A 17,551-nucleotide genomic window follows, 5' to 3' on the forward strand; every position below is an offset into this window, starting at 1 on the left:
ACGATTCAGATCTCGACTCCTGGCGCGTTACCAATTCCGGCTTTCAATGGCTTACTCTACAAAGCCATGGCGTTACCATTCGGAGCATTTGTCACGAACTGCAAGATGTTAAAATATGAAACACAGTCCCAGTCTTTCTTTCTTTTTTCTGACTCTCTTTTGCGATCGGAATTTCGTTTAAACAAGCCAACATCTGCCGAAATGTCCAAGGCTCGTCGCATGCGCGGTTTTCGTTCTCTCTGTATCTGGGTTTACCTATTCTGTGGTGCTTTCGCTCAGTCAAGTAGGTCAATAAGCGATGCACCTGAGTGCGGTGTTAGTTCATATTCTCCCTCTTGTTGTGTCTCTATCTGTCGTTAACGGATAACCTAGGTCAAATGCGCTCTCGAGAGTTTCAGCGACCCGGCGTTTTCGCTCAAAACTCAAGCCGAACTATGCCATGATAAAGCGTTTGCCAGGGTACTAGGGGATTGCGTGGCAAAACGATGTCTTTTTGGTGAAACGATGGGTAATAAACGACTTCACATTCGGGCAGCATTTCATGAGCTACAGCCTATTAACATTAATATCACAGAGTTTACTCGGATTTCCAAAAAGGCATGCGGTATTCCTCCGATGGACCAATACATCGAGTTCCAAGTCACTGGCATAATCATGACGACGCTAGCCGTTGTCTTTTACATCCTACGAGTTACATGCAAAATCCTAGGGCCTACTCTTTGGGGCATAGACGATACACTTATTTCAGTATCAGTGGTAAGAGCAATATATTTCACTAGACCAGAGTTTTCACTGATTGTTTCCAGGCCCTATTGAGTCCTGTTTGCGTCTTCTACCAATTATGTTAGTGGAAACCGAGGCTGTCATAGGATATTTCTCACCCATCATCAACAGTGCTAGAACAGGGTTTAGGCAAAGAGTTTGAAAACCTCTCACATCGCCAAGTAGGAACTTTTTTCAGAGTAAGTACTAAACTTCGGTTCTTAGTTCGTGATTCTAACAAGACTCAGTATTTCTTTGCATTGGCACTACTCTATCCCATTGTCCTCACATTTATAAAAGCCTCCATTTTACTTCTGTATCTTCAGATCTTCCCAGATGAAACCTTTCGGAGAGTGGTCAAGTGGACTGCGGCATGCAATGCCCTGTTCGGACTGACATTCGTTGTGCTCACTTTGATACAAGCACCCGTGCTCTTGGATATATGGAAAGCATGGGAAGACAAGACGATCGGCCAGGGTATGCATTACATGTCGTCACCACCGATGGTGCAGGCTTGTTTGAATCTAGTCCTGGATATCTGGATGCTTATCTTACCGATTTCTCAGTTGTACAAATTGGGGCTCAAGATCAGTAAGAAGCTAGGCGTGATAGCAATGTTTAGTGTTGGCATATTGTGAGTAAAGATAAGTTGGTACCATAGTAGAAACCGCTAACGTGTTGTATTCAGCTTGACTATTGTTTGTGCTCTCAAGCTATATAAAATGGTAGAGTACATTACCGATATAAGCAAGTCAAGTAAGAACAAACCAATCCCTTCCTGCTTTTATGTACTGACATATTATGTTAGCCCAAAACGGGAACGATGTCATCTTTTGGTCTTACATCGAGCTATGTGTAGGAATCACGGTATCTTGCATGCCTCATACACGCCAGCTTACACGAGCGGTGCTGCATAGGTTGCGGTCAAATGGACATGGTATCAGGAGCTCTGGGAGCGATGGTCCCTTCATCACGCGGTCTATTGAAACAATAACCCAGGTTTCGTCTCCTCTGGATACAGTAGTTCTTCATGATGAGGGAAATCTTCTTACGAAGTCTTAGTCAGGCCGCATAAGAAATTAAGCGGCAGCTAAATAAATCGCTAGCGTTATTTTACTACTTTGAAGAATTTAATAATAGTTGGAATCTTTGTATAGTCTTGAGCCTTGGTTTTAAAGCAGCTATCATTTTAAGGTATTCATCTATACACTCTTATAAATTCTAGTTCCCTAAACTGCCTTCGATAACAATCTCATCTCGGGAAAGATGTTGCTTCCGCCCTTTGTAGAAGCAAGCGTAAAATGCGCAGCCAGCAATGAATCCAGAAATTCCCACAGCTCCATACATCCACACAAGATATGGGTCCTGAGAAACTGCGCCGAGGGCAATGCAGATCGCGGCAGCAACAGCGATGGTCAGCCAGAACAGAGCTGAGATGACAGATCGGAGGCTGGAAGGTCTTGGTCAGTTCACGCATCAATTTGCAAGGAATATTTAAGCTTACTTCTTGGGGGCTTGAGTAAAGGCTAACTCGAGACCTGTGATGATAACAAAAGCTTCAGACAAAGCCACGAGGATATATGATGGAGCTTGGATCCAAACGTGGATGCTGTTTGGTGGTGATTTGTAGATATAATGCTGGAGGACGCATGCATAAGCCATTGAGATCGAGGCGAACATGAAACCCATGAAGATGCGGGTTACGGGGTCAAAGTCGATTCTGTACTTTCGCAGGAGGGGGTATACAATCACTAAAGTGTCCTGTGAGTAATAAATGAGGATTTTTCAAGCGATTACTTACGATCCAGAAATGGAACGAAGAAACAAAGAGCGATAGGGTCCAGGTTCTGCAGAAGATCATTTGGTGTTCCATGAAGAGCCATGGTGCCAGCTTGGGAAATGAGGTTGTTCCACATCTGGTTCCAACATATGAAGTAGAACGGGAAGAACAGGAACATCTATACGTATCCGTCAATATTCACCTTGAAGGTCATGAGACAGGCCACATACCTTGCAGCTTTTGAGTCCGCGCTGCACATCTCCGACATACTCATCAGTGTATCTCTCTTGACTGGCCAATGGATACCTTTCGTTGTGGCCTGTGGCTCTCAGAACTGACGGTCGTGCATTATGGAAACCCTTCTCCTTGATGGCGATGCTGGTTGTCCGGCAGGCATCGAGAATAGCTGAGCCAACTGGGGGAACACGGATATACTTGTTTCGGCCTGAGATGAAGACAGCAGCGGAAATTAGAATGGCACTGTTTGAAAAGGTTAGACTTTGGAGGTATGTCTGGGTCAAAGCCATTAGACTCACATTAATGGGACCAAGTACGCCAGCCAGAAAGAATGGTGAGCCTCTACGTTGACTGTGATGAGCGGTGAAAGAGCTCCAATGTTGACGACCCAGTAAAACCTGACATCTATTAGCGTGTACACATCCAAGACCGAGCAAACCTGTCTTACCACATGAAGAGCCTCTGCACAGTGAGCTCTGGATCAACGATGACCTCTTCTCCTGACTTGAGTGTCTTGAGAACGGGATGCGAATGCTGATACTGCTCAGCACACATGGGCGTAACATTGGCCTTGATTCCGCCAGTTCCCAGACCAATAGTGATCATAGCAGCGATAAGACCTCCTAGACCAGCATTGTGAAGGAGGGCTGTGGGTGTTGAAGTCGAAACGAGAATGACGAGGCCGATGACATAGATGACGCATGCGCAGCAGATGGCTCGGAATTTACCAAGATACTGGTCTGGGTATCATCAATAAAACAGAGCTGTCAAGTGAGTTTGAGTAAGAGGCTTACCAGCGACTATGGCACCAATGACTGTTGAAGCGTATGCCCAAAACTTGAAGAAGTTGCCGAGGGCTGTTGCGACAGCTTGACCCTTTCCAAGTGCACCTGGCAGATCTGAGTTGGGGTCGTATGGGTTGCTTAACACTGTTAGTATCACAAGAGGTGAAGTTTCATGATGTTGACAAACTTGATGTAATTCTGGATAGGTCCAGAGAGACCAAAATAGGTAAATCGCTCACCGAGCTACATGGAGTCAGCCACTTCAATTCCCCGTCTCTCAATCTTTCATGGGTCTTTGGCCTTACCTCGACAGCTAGGATCAACAACGCGATCTTGGGCAACTTGTCGGGAACCCTCCTCAGACCTTGCCACTGCTCCTCCCGTCCCGCAATGCTCTTAGCATCGCCAGCATTGCTCTCAATCTTCTTCTCCATGTTAACTTCAGTCGTCATATTTCCGAATTCAGTCGAGGTAACAAAGAGATGATTCGACTCTCGAATGATGGTGGATTCTTCATTTCTCGGGATGCAACGCCCGGTATATAAACATCATGAGTTGGAGAAACTTACCCCAGGTCGACAGACCCATTCTGCTGGGAACCCTGCTGGGAGATAACGCGGGGTCGTCGCTGTGAGTTCTGATAGGCGGCGTTTGACGGCCTATCTGGCGCTATCGGGGGAGATAGCGTGGCTGATCGGCGTTCAGAACGCCACCAATCAGGAATGACGCCGATGATGGAGGCGGTTTAGACGGGAGATAAAATAAGTATTCTTGAAAAAGAGAGTCGTAATGGAATTTATCTAGTGAAATCTATTGATTTTCTACTATTATTTTTTGTTATCTTGGCCATGTCTTATACTACGACAGCAATTGAAGAGGTAACGGCCTCATTCCCAAGCCTGAAGCGTTTGGAGATACGGCCAGATGAATACCCAGGTCTTGACCCAGAATGGCGGAAACTATGGAACACGCATGGAAGTTCCATGATTCGAGCTGATGAAGTCACCATTGAGGAATATCGCCTAAATCCAGCAAAGTTCAGCTTCACATACCCAACGTACAAAGGCCCTGAAGTCTTTCATGTTCAGGATAGACAAATCCCAGTGACGAAACCAGAAGGCTTCATCACGGTGAGGATCTATACTCCGGAAGGACTTGGGCCGTTTCCTGTGCATCTGAACTTTCATGGGGGAGGTTGGGTTCTTGGGGGCCTTCAATCTGAAGCCGCATGGTGTCGGCACATGTGCAACAAGGCATCCATCAAGGTCATTGATGTTGATTATCGCATGGGCCCGGAGCATAAGTATCCAACGGCCATATATGACTGCTGGGATGCTGTGAAATGGGTAACACAAGCCATATCTTATGAAGGACTTTTCTAATTGTATACAGGTCATAAATAACGCGACTGAGCTTAACATTAATCCGAAGAGTGTCTCACTCGGTGGTCTTTCTGCAGGTGGTCACATGACTGCTGTTCTGGGCCACTTTGCTCGCGACGAGGGCATCGACATCAAATTGCAGCTCATGATTGTCCCAGCCACAGATATGCGCTACTGTAGCTCCAGGGTAAAACAACTCACTGCAGAGAACTGTCCATATGAGAGTGTACTGCAACTGAAGGACGTTCCATGGGGACCTCTCGGGCGAGAACAATGGTTCTTAAAATATTTCGTCAGCGAGGATGCTGGTAAGCATAACCACCGATAGTCCAACGAGAAAGTAATACTGATGGAACACCATAGACGAGCTTGAGAAAAAGCTGAACAATGAGTGGATCCTCACACCAGTAATTGCTCCAAACTTCAAAAACCTTCCCCGGGCGCATATTGTGACCGCAGAGTTTGATCTGGAAAGAGATGAAGGAGAGTACTATGGGCAATTATTGGAGGAGGGAGGAAACGCGGTTACTATGAAGCGCTATGCTGGTTGCCCTCATGCTTTTGCGCACTACAACCATCCAGAAAGGGGATTGGCCAAGGCTTTTGAGTTCATTGAGGATACGGCCGAGCTACTAAGAAGTGTCCATGAGACAAGTTCATAGATCACGCGATCTCATGGTTGCATTACATTGTGAACGATTTGTAAACCATTGATCATTGAAGGGTTCTGAATTAAAGTCTTATTTGCTTGGACCCCGGTGCGATCGACTACCCTACAGCGCCAAGGATGATACTGAGGATACATTAGAGTGAACTGTGTGATTCGCTTAGTTGCCTTCTTTTCTTCTTTATTACAACCAATCTCGCTAGTTGCCGTTGATAATTATTGAGTCATCGTACGATTCGTATCTCCAGATCCAACAATCTCTCCGTGGGGATGTTTCCCGCGGTCAACTGTGCCAACGCCACCAATCATATGCTACGCCGATGGAGATGAACAAGGGTTGGCCGAAGCTAGGCGAAACCGGACTTGTCCGCGGCTATCAGTCGGCATCGTGAAAAGATCAGTAACCTAAAGATAAATCTCGAGCGCCCTCCTTACAGAAGTAAATTCCTCACTCTAATCACGATTCCAGTTGAGACTTGCCTATCGATTTTATATCTCAAGATAGAGAATGACGTCTGATAGTATTGTCATCGTCGGGTAAGTCGCCTTCCCAAAACTCTGAGCTCTGACTGACAAGGATCCAACCAAGGGCGGGAATCATTGGCCTCGACGTCGCTCTCGTTCTCTCCCAACAAGGCTATGGAAAGAACATCACAGTCATAGCCGAATACCTCCCCGGCGACACTTCGCCATCATACACATCTCCTTGGTAAGTCTCTCGCTCTTTCAAGCCGTGCTATGTACTAACAGACCAGGGCTGGCTGCAACTTTTCCGCCATTTCTGGTACTGATGCCAACGCGATAAAATGGGATCGCCACGGCTATGCACACCTCAAAAAGCTAGCTGCAGAAGACTCTGATAAGTCTTTCGTCAAGAGGACGCCGTCGATTGAGTTTTGGGATGATAACGTCCCGCATGACAAGATCAAGGCTATGGCCGACTATCTGGATGACGTGAGCCAACATTAAGGTCATTGACTACAGAACAGGTCTAATGGGTCCCAGTTCCGAGCACTATCTGCACAAGAGCTTCCCGAAGGCGTCAAGTTCGGATGTGCATTCACAACTTTGACAGTCAACGCACCAGCTCACTGCCTGTATCTGTACAACAGACTAAGAGAAGAGTTTGGCGTGCGGTTCATCCGACGAAAGCTCGGAAGCATCCATGAGGCGTATAATAACCCTGCTACGAAAGTTGTTTTCAACTGCACAGGCAACGCAGCAAAGACGCTAGCAGGCGTGCAAGACGCGAGGTGTTACCCCACTCGTGGTCAAGTTCTGCTCGTCAGGACATCTCATGTCAGAACCAACGTCATGCGTCACGGCAAGGACTACGAGACCTATGTCATTCCGAGACCTGGGTCGAATGGAAATGTCATTTTGGGAGGATATATGCAAAAGGGCAACGAGTAAGCTTTCCGATTCTACAGTTTGGAATGCGACTGACACAGATAATAGTGATAGCGCCACGTATTCATCCGAGAGCGAGTCTATCCTCCAAAGGACAACAGAACTAAGCAAAGAGCTGCAGCAGAAAGAACCTGAAGTTTTGGCTGCATTCGCGGGTATGCGACCATCTCGCGAAGGTGGCGCAAGAATCGAACGTGATGAGATCCCCATCAATGGAGAAAGACGCATAATTGTGCATAATTATGGTGCTGGTGGTACAGGCTTTCAAGCTGGTTACGGTATGGCATTGGATGCCGTCAAGAGCATCGAGGATGTTCTGAGCACACTTCCCACCAGGTCATTATTGTAAACAGAATTATATAGATCTGTAACTTTATGTTGCCTGCTTTGACGCTTCCAGCGCAAGCTTCACGTGCGGTTCCAATCTGAGTACTTGGTCGACCCCTCGCCAAAAGATGGCATCCATCCTCAGTAGGCCTAATCGAATGACTACGAAGGCATTGGCTTTGAGACGCATCTGCTTTCGTGTCGCTTGAAGAAGCTTCATGAATGAAAGCGCTTCTTCGTAGGTACTGGCTGAGACAAACATGAATAATATGGCGAAGCAGAGCGACGAGAATGCATTTTGACACCAAGGCGGCCAGTGCTCTGCTGTTTCGTCGCTTTTGAGAGTTTTGAGAAAGTCAGAATATTGTTCCAGAACTGTTTTCAGGCTCTCGCGCGGAGACCATTGATCTGAGATGCTGGTAGCTGAAAGTTGAGAATTTTGGGCGTGCACCGCAGCGCGCAGTATCAGTAGTTGTGTGTAATAGTAGCCGAGCCTGATAGCCATTCCAGGCATCGACCTGTCATTGCTAGAGTCTGCTGACATTGCTCCATTGGTCTTTCTGTGTTCCAAAGTCTTGGAGAGCTCAAGAACAGTTGCTTTCGTCTCTTCTGACGGCTGAGCAAGACTTGATGATCGAAGAGAGCAGCAAAAAGGTCAGTTTCAATAAACAGCGGTGGGTGGTGGAAGTCTACTTACTACAGACGATCGAGAGTAGAGGCTAGGGAGGATGTTAGGCCTGAAAAGACCATTGTATCAGCCCACTGCAGCGCATCGAGGCCAGAAGCATGCTCATCTTGAGCCGACAGCTCGTCTACAAGCCAATTCTCGCGGTTGATATGCGGTGGCCTCCCCAAAGCAGCGGCTAGCCACTTGTCCATCGCAAAGATAAAAAATGACAGTCTTCGTCTCACAGATATTTGAGCCGATGGAATATTCCAAAGGGAGGGATCAAGGTGCAGCCCAATGTTTGTAGCTGCTGAGACTAGCGTTCCCATTGTTGTCCATCGATACGATGCATCTGACACCAGTGGATTTGCAGATGGTCGAACGATGAGCAGGAATAGAGTTTGGACGGTTGAAATACTTGGTGAATGCATGTCGAAAGCGACTGCAGTGTTGATCAGATGTGCTAGGTGTTCAGCATCGGGTGAGTCATAAGCCATGTCAATGCAGAGCTGGTCGTCGTACATGGCGAAGGGGAGTGCAATTGAGTATATAGCTGCCAAAAAACAAGGTGCGCTCGTTGCCGGATCAGCAGAGGACTCTGTTGAGAATATTGGGTAATGTGGTGCGATGAATCTGTTGTAAAGACTTACCAGCCTCTTGCCCATATTTTGGGAAACGGCCTTTTCAAGCTCCATCCGTTGTGATGATATCGACGCGCCAGTATGTCCATTCTCTCTCCTACTTTGAGTAAACAAGGATGGCTGCGAAATGAGAAATTGAACTGGCGTATGGTTGTTCACTGATCGTATCGCAAGCTGCTTGAACTTGAACGTGCCATGTTCATCTGACTGATATTGCTGGAGGAGATAAGGATCCATATCTCCACTCAAGCCGAGGGTTTCGGGGTGAAGGTTTTCATGACCATCCAGAAGCGGATGTATCTTTCCATATGGGCCATCTGTTGACTCAGCCGCGGTTGATGGACGGTCATTATCTGGTGTTTGGAACATGAACTGATATTCAGGACCGTCTATGTCAAGGTCTTGAAGGAAGTCCATGTTGATGTCGGGAAATGTGCTTGATTCTGCTGGTGAGATATCTTCAGGGTTGAACGGCGTGATAGGTTCTTCGATAACTTCGTTGGAGGAACCATGTTCGTTGCTTGCATCATGATATTCAGGGCTCGTCTCGGCTGTTTGCTGCCTTTTCCGAGGCCTCGCAGCCTCTACAAAGGTGCATTCTCTCCCGTATTGCTGGCATAACCGACATGGAGGTGAAGATTCGATCCGGCATGCTGTTTTGCGAGAACGGCAGAAGTCGCATGGTCTTTGCCGTTTGCTCATGTATTTACGCATCATGAGCCAGTGGAGGAACGAGGTTGAGGTAATGAAATAGAAGCGAATAAACCGATTGGATCTAAGCTCCAAATGGCACGTGATTTCGCCTGAATTGGGAAGGCTAATACCATTAGCGTAACGGTTAGAGCTATCTCAAGATCTCGAGGAGATGGCAGAGCTACTCATCCACTAACTTAGCACGCATTTATGAGACTAAAATAGAGTATGTCACGGCAAGAAAAATCAGGTTCACGGTGAGAACGTGGAGGGAATAGCTTGAAGAGCAACCCAAAAGCGATACAATCATAACAGGGTAGACGCTCAATTCAACGATAATTACAATTGAAAACTTTTTGATAAAGATTAACTATTAACGATAGGTATATAGAGGTCAAGACCATCCTAGCCAAAATGATATAAGAGTTTCGACATTTTGCCCGAAAGTTGACTGACAATGGACATCTCGGACGAAGTCGAATAACCACTCCGTGTTGTTTCCCCAGAACGCCTTCGTGACTGCATTTCCTTAACAAACTTTGGCCAGGTATTCGTCAAAACGAGATGCTTGATATGATGCTCAATGGAATCGAAAATAGCCGGTCCGAACTCAGCAGGGATAATACCACTATAGGTAGGTCTCTCCCTGGCTGAAGCAGGTGCTGACTCAAGAGACGTCGTTGTTTCAAACGGTATAGCAGGATGCACGTCCGCTTGTCCAAACGTCTCTCGTGCAGCTTTTTCGAACATCTTTTCCATGTACTTGAGATCCGCTGATCCAAGATTCAGCGGGAACTCAGCATCGCGAGGACTGATAAAGTTGGCGTAAATATCCAGGCCAGCATTATACGCATCACGAACATCTGCCTCGTCTGGTTCAGCGCGCCACGAGATCTTCCACCTAGTAACCTCAGTCAAGAAAGAAATATTCTCTCCCGAGAAGTCGTTCAGAGCTGAGAAGTCTTGTAGAGGCCCGGGATTGCTGTTGAGGGTGTAATTGAAAGCGCTGATGGTCAGAAGGGTGTCTTTCAACTCTTGGTCTGAGGATTCATATCCTCCTTTGTCGCCGAGACGCGTAGCTACTGAGGAACCTCTTCGTAGATCATTGAGCTCCCGAAGAGTGGACGTTGAGGACGTGGAATACCACTCGATATTCAGATTCTCGACGCGCTTGACGAGGATACGTTGCTTAATGACTTGGAAAGCTGGTACGAAAACAGCAAAGATCTCTAGAAGAAAGATTGAGACGTGAATCCTAGGCATGGTGAGTAATTTGATTGACAGCATAGGCAGTGTGGACTTACCATGAACTTGGAGGGAAGTAGAAGTTGACAGGCGCGAATGCGGGTACATAACTTGCAATCAAGAACATGGGCGTTGCGTGTAGACTGTTTATTACTGTTGGTAAAGTGTCCCGAATGTACCGTAACGTGTGAATGGCTGGGTACTAACCTGGAGAGGCAGCAGCCGATTGTTTGTGCTCGCCATCCCATAGTATCGTGGATACTCCATGACCTCCAAATCAGAAAGGGTGCGACCTGACGAAAGAAGAGTTAACCATGGAAGCATTGTCAGCTGTGAGAGTTCTTACCATCCATGTCCAAACTACTTGCCAGAGTACAGAGGGCCACCACTCCCAGCCCCGGCCTAACTCGACTATTTGCTCAGGAAGTGTCTGGCTCTCGATCTCGGTGCCCGGAATACCATAGGTGGGATGGTATTTGCGACATGCTAACCACATGCCAACTGTTAGGATAACCTACACATCTCGGTCAGCATTCCATCCGATCCACAATGACAAAACACGGATAACTGACCTGAACGACCATACCGATCCCTGTAAGGATCAACACCTTCTTGGTATATTCTAAGCATTGAAACCGGCATAACCAAGAATTGTAAGGCTGCGCCGTATTGAACTGGTCTCTCAGACCTGCACTACTGTACTTCTTCTGCAGCTTAGCTACATGAAGAAGCCGACTGTTGGATGCGTGGAAAAGAGCAATGCCGAGAGGAAACCAGATTCCCATAAAGAAATACTGTATGTCGTACGCCAGAACGATAGGTATGGTAGGTCCGACTGGATACACGATCTGGCCGAGGATCCAGTAGAGGTGAAGAAGGACAATCGCGGAGAATGACAGGAGGAGGCCACGGAGTCTGAGTAATGGGTTGTTGCGGTTGACCCAGCAGAAAGTCATACCAGAAAGAACCAGGAGGGTCCAAGCGACACAAAAGATGATGTAGAATATGCCGATTCGATCCCACCTGGCTGGGCTAGGTGGGATGTTGTAGATGGTGATGACTGGTGGCGTATCCATGGTGTCGCTATCTCACGGTGCCGTTGTGATAACAAAAGTCACAATAGATCAAGTCCAAAAACACAGATCTCTTTCATCACAGAGGAATTCCTTGGTATTAATATTGGGAGGCTTTGGGGCAAGGTGTCATGTCTTCCCATAAACAAATACAATTGGTAGGGTGACTCCACCCTCCCAAAATCTCAGAACTCATGAATCACATTAGAGCATTTAAGGTGAGACATTGGAGATCATCGCGATTGATGCAAGGGAGAGTATCTCCCTGCCTTAACGAACGGCTCGCGATTTTAGTTACCATTAGCAAGGGTCTGATGATGCAATGTCTCAGATGATCTGGAGGCGAAAACTTTTCCTTGCATCGCTATCGGGGACTTCTGAGATTAGATCGGACCCTCTGCGTCAGTATAAAGTTAGAGCTACCTGGTTTTCGGAGCGCAGAGTGGCCACAATGAGTATTTCAGCTTTGATTTGAAGTGCCTTGTTTTATTTCACCCAAGGTGGCGGTCCGATTGACCTTACCAAGCTAACTAGATCACGCAGTGGGCTCAATCTGCCCAATCAGAGAGGGCTGGGATGCTCACCGCGCCACACTGTCTTGGTACCAACAATGAGAGGCCAACGACAACCGCGATTGCTAAAATATGAATTGGAAATCAAAACACCACATCGTCATATTAGTTATGATTTATTACAGCTAGCGAAGGTGGTACTCCTGTAGATTGGCTCGTAATCAAGAAGCCTCTGACTTTCCCCTAAATACTACACATCGCTTTGGAGGCTTACTTTGGCTTCCCTGAATACTGAGTAATTGTAGCGGTTGATGCATTGACCAGAACTTTTAAGTAACTGAGCGTGACGCTGTGCTGAAAGCCCAGAAGAGTTTGTGAGTCATGAAGTTCTAGAGGCCTTTGACCTCATATAAGTCATTTTCAAAGATGGTTGCCTTCCAGGCAGCTGTGTCATATCATAATACATGTAAGCTGGGGTGATCAAACAAGGCTGTGATAGGAATCACACCACTGTCAAATCAGGTTTCAGGAGCAGTCCACTAGGCATACACACTCAGATACGTTGACGTTACCCCGCTTCTCATTAGATAACAAGCTGAACCTCGCAAGTCTCGAACATCTGCCATACTAGCGGCGCATCGGATGGCATCCTGTGTCGAGCATCGTCCCTTTCAATTTCAATGCGCCTGATCAACACGAGAACGCTGGAGCTCCACGAGTTCTCCAGCGATGATGTACCTCCGTATGCGATTCTGTCACATACCTGGGGCGCCGAAGAAGTTACCTTCCAAGATTGGCAGAATCGCCGTCCCGCAGCCTCAAAGCAAGGGTTTTTGAAGATTCAAAATGCGTGCAGCCAATCTCTGAGTCAGAACCTCGGATGGCTCTGGGTTGATACAAACTGCATCGACAAGACCAGTTCAGCAGAGCTGACTGAAGAGATAAACTCGATGTTTGAGTATTATCAGAAGTCAGAAGTCTGCTTTGCTTACCTCGCGGATGTTCCTACGTCAAGTGAGGATAAAAACCTGCTGTTTTCGCAAATCCGAGCCAGCCGTTGGTTTACCCGCGGCTGGACACTACAGGAACTAATAGCACCGCGTCATCTGGTGTTCTATGCGGCTGATTGGTCAAGGATTGGCAAAAAAGAAGGACCTTTCGCTGATCTCATCGCTTCGATCACAAATATTGATACTATTTATCTCAGCGGTGTGAGGAACATATCTAGCGTCTCCGTTGCGAAGCGGATGTCGTGGCTGGCGAACAGAAGAACAACAAGGATTGAAGACATGGCTTATTGCATGCTTGGTATATTCGACATCAACTTGTCTCCTATCTATGGAGAAGGAAGGAGGGCGTTCTTTCGTCTCCAGGAAGAGATCATCAGGACTTGCAACGATCATACCATCTTCTGCTGGGAGTGGAATGATGATGTTCCAAGAGACTGGGCAAGTTTTCTTGCACCGTGGCCGACCGTGTATAGAAGCGCTGGGGATTATGAACAGCTCAATAGCGACGGGATATCTGTCTTTTCAATGACTAATGCCGGCCTATCCATTCGTCTACCCGTCATAACAGCTTTCGGGGCCTCACACATCACGGTTAGCTCTTGGTTTGTCATGCTACAGGTGGCGCCAGCAGCAAGTGCTACTCTCAAGCATCAAGAGGTAGCATGTCTTCCGGTCATGGGCCGTAGAGTAGGCGATTTTCTGTACGTGACACGTTTGTCTTATCCACCTCTGCCGATGACTATATCGAGGGATCATGAGGCAAGCTTCAAAACAGAGTCTCTTATCGTGATGGACAGACTTTCATATCCCTCTAGACCCATGCATTTATCGAGGGCCGGTGCATCTCTTGCAATGAACCGGTCCGTACCCGGTAGAAGGTCCAGAAAGGTGAACCACTATACGGACGTCAGCGATGACAACATAATCACGTTCATCCCCATCTTCGTATCTCCGCGTCTCCAGGGCCAATGGGACTTCCATAATCTGTACGGGGGCGATATTAAGCCGCGTTCGCTATTGAGTGCTATTACTCTGACAACTGACGCTGACAATATTGGGGTGGCGGCAATAGTGATCACAAGAGCCGGCAGGGTTCCAGTTCCAGAGTTTTATATCTTGCTGGGGGTAGAGAAGGGAAAAGACTCCGATTATGTCACGGCGAAACTTGTAGAAGCACGAGAGGCATGGAGTGCTGAAGGCTTGGGGAAGACCATGACGCAATGGAGGCAACGAGTAGCTACGGGCCGCTCCGCAATATCAGGTGCAGATTACAACGACAATCTCGAATTAGCAATGGTACTAGGAAGGTCTACTGATGTCATAAGAAGTACCAGAAACTATCATTTCTTGTGTTTCTACGAGGGCGGCGTTGCACATAGTGCAGCCAAGATAGCACGAGGGAGGTTGTAGATGAATATTGGCCAGGACCTTCGGGTTCAACCTATCACAATCAAGTTCTCCTCCTTGAAATAGCAGGATCAACTGCTCAAATTTTTAATTCGTTGTAGTCGCCAACATGTTCGCCGGGCAGTATTTTCTAAGCGAAACTTCGGATCGTAACTTACTAGGTATATGAAACTAATATACAGCATCTAACATAAATTGATCAGCATCCTCATCATACGGCCCCGGCTCCCCAAATAAGAATCCCAAGGAGCCATCCTTAATGTAAAACCGTCGATTCCAGGTTCTCCCATCATTCCGCGAAAAGGTAACCTCACTACCAGTAATCGAGAACTCGCACTTGACTCCATCAAGGGAGTCAAATACCACCTGCCGCATAACGGACTCAGACTCAGAATCTTCAGGTCTCGCCCTCGGTCCGCTGGGCATCCCCTCGACGTCAACAACAAGGTTACCATCACTCAGCTGGAATTCTGTTCCTTCCCACTGGTCCTTAACTAGTACAGCTTTCCACGTTTGTGTGTCGATGGTGACGACCTTGACCCATTGTTTGTGGTAAGGCAAACCCTCCGCGTTGACGATGAGATGGAATGTGTTGTCGACGACAATTTCATCGCCCTTGAATCTCAGGTCAAGTTGTAAATCACCTCTGTCGTTGAACTTGGGCTCACGCATGGCGAACTCGCCTGCTCCTGGGAACACGAACTTGCTTCTGTCGTTGAGAATAGCCGAGAGATCTTTGGTGAAATCACGTTTCGCCAATGCCTCTGTGACGGATTCCTCGGTCTTCTTTTCAAATTCTCTCATGTCATCGTCCCCCATTCTCCACCATTGGCGTGAATTATCGTTTATCTGTTTGCTAGTGACTTTTGGCGAATCCGCAGTGATTACAGTCTCAAGCTTCCCGTCTTTGATAGTGTTGAGACGTAATTTCAGAGACCATTTCAACTCCACGATATTCTGGAACATGCCGCCATCGTATTCAACTCTCCTCATGGAGTTGAGTAACATGGAGATTTCGACTTCATCACTGCCTGGCTTCCACTTCATGTAGTTACCCACAAAGGCGTGCCATGAGTCGTATTCTCGATCGCCGATTTTCCTACCTCCAGGCGCTTCCCAGTCGAAGATTGCACCCTTATCTGTCGGACGCCACCAAGCTGTCGACGGCTTTCCCTTCTCTGTTAGCTTCCATGGATTATCCAGTCCTCTGCCGTCGGTCCGAATCCACCACCAAATATCATTGGCAATGGACAGTGCCTGTAGGTTGAATTCGGAAAATCTATCAGCTAGATATGCATCCCAAAAGACAGCTTTCGACATAGTCATGCTGCAATCGACTTTACCTGTCACCCAATTGACTGGTAAACTGTCATCGTAGTCTCTCGGTTCAGGCAGGGCCTTGTTTCCAGTCATCTGGAGGAACATGAGAGCGTCCAGACCTCCTCTGATTGGCCGCTTGGTGTTGGGGAATTGGTCTTTGAACTCCTGAGTGCAGGGGGTGTAGATCTGGGTGCGCAGGAATACTGCGGTTGGTTGAAACTCGGATGGAAGTTGGTTGTCGGCTGTCTTGTTTACTTTGATGGTGTAGCCCAGTACAGAGTAAGGGCCTCTTCCAAGCCAAGTTATGTATTGCTCAAAGAATCTCTTGAAAGCAGCTAGGACGATGTCATACATGTCGCGTTTTGTTTTGACATCTGGTGTGGCGGGGAGGTTGCTGGCATCCCAGTTGATTGATGCCACGCTGGCATTGCTCAACGTCAATATAATCTGTGACACAGAGTAGCTGCCCGGCGCGATGGTGGAAATTTGCTTTTGGATGGGGTCTGGAGTCTGGGCCAGCTTCTTCTCGTTGAAGTTGACGTTGAGCGCAATTGACCATCCATCGACCTTCTGAATAAACTTTTGGAAGTCATCGGGGGAGCTCCCGCTCCACCACACAAAGGTGCCAGAACGAAAGTTGACAAAGAATTGAACAGTCTCACCCCCGTTTCCGCTTGCAACGAGCTGGATGTGGGGCGAGGCGAGCTCTGCCTTCATGACTCCGAAGCTAGGAATTACGTGGCGGAACTCTCGAAGCCGATTATCCTTTTTCTTCTTGAGAAGATTGCTATACCTGAGTCTCAAGGTGGCGTTGAGGGTCTCCTCGGAGATAGCAATGACGTCATCGTACTTTTGGACATTGTTGTTTTGAAGACGCTTAGTCACGGCCTGGTCGTGTTCTTGGTTGAAAATCTTTTCAGTGGCTTCATCAAAAATGAACCGCTGGCTCCTTGGGTCAATAGGCCATCCGGCCCCAACGAATTGAGAACTCATTTCGAGCCTTTGCTGTATGCTTCGGTGTAAAGATAGATAGGAGAACAGAGTGATGCGAGGGTTTGTGGCTGTAAGTGTCGAGGCCTCGGTGTTACCTTGTGCTGGACTATATCTATATCGTAGCCGGTCATGGGAACCTAAAGCGCTATCACATAAATGGAAGACTAGAAGGCATGTCTCCAGATTTGGTCGAGTGGAATCAATAGCGCGAGCTTAGACCTTGTCCAAAATATTCTACGCCACTTTTTTGGCCTGTCCTTGTAACGTTTAATCCCCAGTCACTCGCTCTTCATTGGGCCTGACCCTCGTTATCAGCTGCGCGCTTAGACTGCATTGCATACCTGGCGCAATATGGGTGGTCTTGGATGAATGAGTATCAACCTGCATGAGACTATTGGTTATCACATCAATATATTTAGAAAACAACGCAGCTGATGTCCCTCATTTGGAAAACCCAGCCTATCGAGGTTTAGTATCGTACGATATGTTCGGAATGTACGGAGAAGACCGAGGTCCAGATCCATCTTGGCGATGGCAGTGCGTGAATGCTAATGAATAAGGGAAAACATAAGGCTCATAGTCCGCCATGCCTTTTGTTCTTTTGGGATAACGAACTACAAACCGACCCAATCATCGCTAA

General features: G+C 47.4%; 8 protein-coding genes across 8 annotated transcripts; 4 read left to right on the plus strand and 4 right to left on the minus strand.

Moving 5' to 3' along the window:
- Nucleotides 1–201: 201 nt before the first annotated feature.
- On the plus strand, nt 202–1,824 carry FMAN_07035 (uncharacterized protein; the record flags this gene model as incomplete). Its single annotated transcript, XM_041830612.1, has 7 exons — nt 202–315; nt 373–756; nt 807–843; nt 913–962; nt 1,011–1,396; nt 1,451–1,518; nt 1,571–1,824. The coding sequence occupies 7 exons, from the start codon at nt 202–204 to the stop codon at nt 1,822–1,824; spliced, it is 1,293 nt and encodes a 430-aa protein (XP_041681258.1).
- Nucleotides 1,825–1,983: 159 nt separating this feature from the next.
- Nucleotides 1,984–4,016, minus strand: FMAN_07036 (putative PTR2-Di-and tripeptide permease; the record flags this gene model as incomplete). Its single annotated transcript, XM_041830613.1, has 9 exons — nt 1,984–2,212; nt 2,267–2,513; nt 2,564–2,720; nt 2,773–3,022; nt 3,079–3,177; nt 3,228–3,519; nt 3,574–3,701; nt 3,752–3,807; nt 3,870–4,016. The coding sequence occupies 9 exons, from the start codon at nt 4,014–4,016 to the stop codon at nt 1,984–1,986; spliced, it is 1,605 nt and encodes a 534-aa protein (XP_041681259.1).
- Nucleotides 4,017–4,412: 396 nt separating this feature from the next.
- On the plus strand, nt 4,413–5,608 carry FMAN_07037 (uncharacterized protein; the record flags this gene model as incomplete). The annotated part of the gene is made up of 3 exons (XM_041830614.1): nt 4,413–4,910; nt 4,957–5,254; nt 5,310–5,608. 3 exons carry the CDS (start codon nt 4,413–4,415, stop codon nt 5,606–5,608), a joined length of 1,095 nt encoding a protein of 364 aa, XP_041681260.1.
- A 513-nt stretch (nt 5,609–6,121) lies between these two features.
- FMAN_07038 (putative D-amino-acid oxidase) lies at nt 6,122–7,372 on the plus strand (the record flags this gene model as incomplete). Its single annotated transcript, XM_041830615.1, has 5 exons — nt 6,122–6,150; nt 6,191–6,322; nt 6,369–6,567; nt 6,619–7,022; nt 7,072–7,372. The coding sequence occupies 5 exons, from the start codon at nt 6,122–6,124 to the stop codon at nt 7,370–7,372; spliced, it is 1,065 nt and encodes a 354-aa protein (XP_041681261.1).
- A 24-nt stretch (nt 7,373–7,396) lies between these two features.
- On the minus strand, nt 7,397–9,372 carry FMAN_07039 (related to DAL81-transcriptional activator for allantoin and GABA catabolic genes; the record flags this gene model as incomplete). Its single annotated transcript, XM_041830616.1, has 2 exons — nt 7,397–7,976; nt 8,048–9,372. The coding sequence occupies 2 exons, from the start codon at nt 9,370–9,372 to the stop codon at nt 7,397–7,399; spliced, it is 1,905 nt and encodes a 634-aa protein (XP_041681262.1).
- Nucleotides 9,373–9,756: 384 nt separating this feature from the next.
- On the minus strand, nt 9,757–11,672 carry FMAN_07040 (uncharacterized protein; the record flags this gene model as incomplete). Its single annotated transcript, XM_041830617.1, has 5 exons — nt 9,757–10,606; nt 10,656–10,739; nt 10,804–10,889; nt 10,943–11,110; nt 11,169–11,672. 5 exons carry the CDS (start codon nt 11,670–11,672, stop codon nt 9,757–9,759), a joined length of 1,692 nt encoding a protein of 563 aa, XP_041681263.1.
- A 1,189-nt stretch (nt 11,673–12,861) lies between these two features.
- FMAN_07041 (uncharacterized protein) lies at nt 12,862–14,601 on the plus strand (the record flags this gene model as incomplete). Its single annotated transcript, XM_041830618.1, has 1 exon — nt 12,862–14,601. One exon carries the CDS (start codon nt 12,862–12,864, stop codon nt 14,599–14,601), a length of 1,740 nt encoding a protein of 579 aa, XP_041681264.1.
- A 168-nt stretch (nt 14,602–14,769) lies between these two features.
- On the minus strand, nt 14,770–16,911 carry FMAN_07042 (uncharacterized protein; the record flags this gene model as incomplete). Its single annotated transcript, XM_041830621.1, has 1 exon — nt 14,770–16,911. The coding sequence occupies one exon, from the start codon at nt 16,909–16,911 to the stop codon at nt 14,770–14,772; it is 2,142 nt and encodes a 713-aa protein (XP_041681265.1).
- Between the last annotated feature and the right edge of the window lie 640 nt (nt 16,912–17,551).

The sequence above is a fragment of the Fusarium mangiferae genome, assembly GCF_900044065.1.
Source record: "Fusarium mangiferae strain MRC7560 genome assembly, contig: FMAN_scaffold005, whole genome shotgun sequence".
NCBI classification, from domain to species: Eukaryota; Fungi; Ascomycota; class Sordariomycetes; order Hypocreales; family Nectriaceae; genus Fusarium; species Fusarium mangiferae.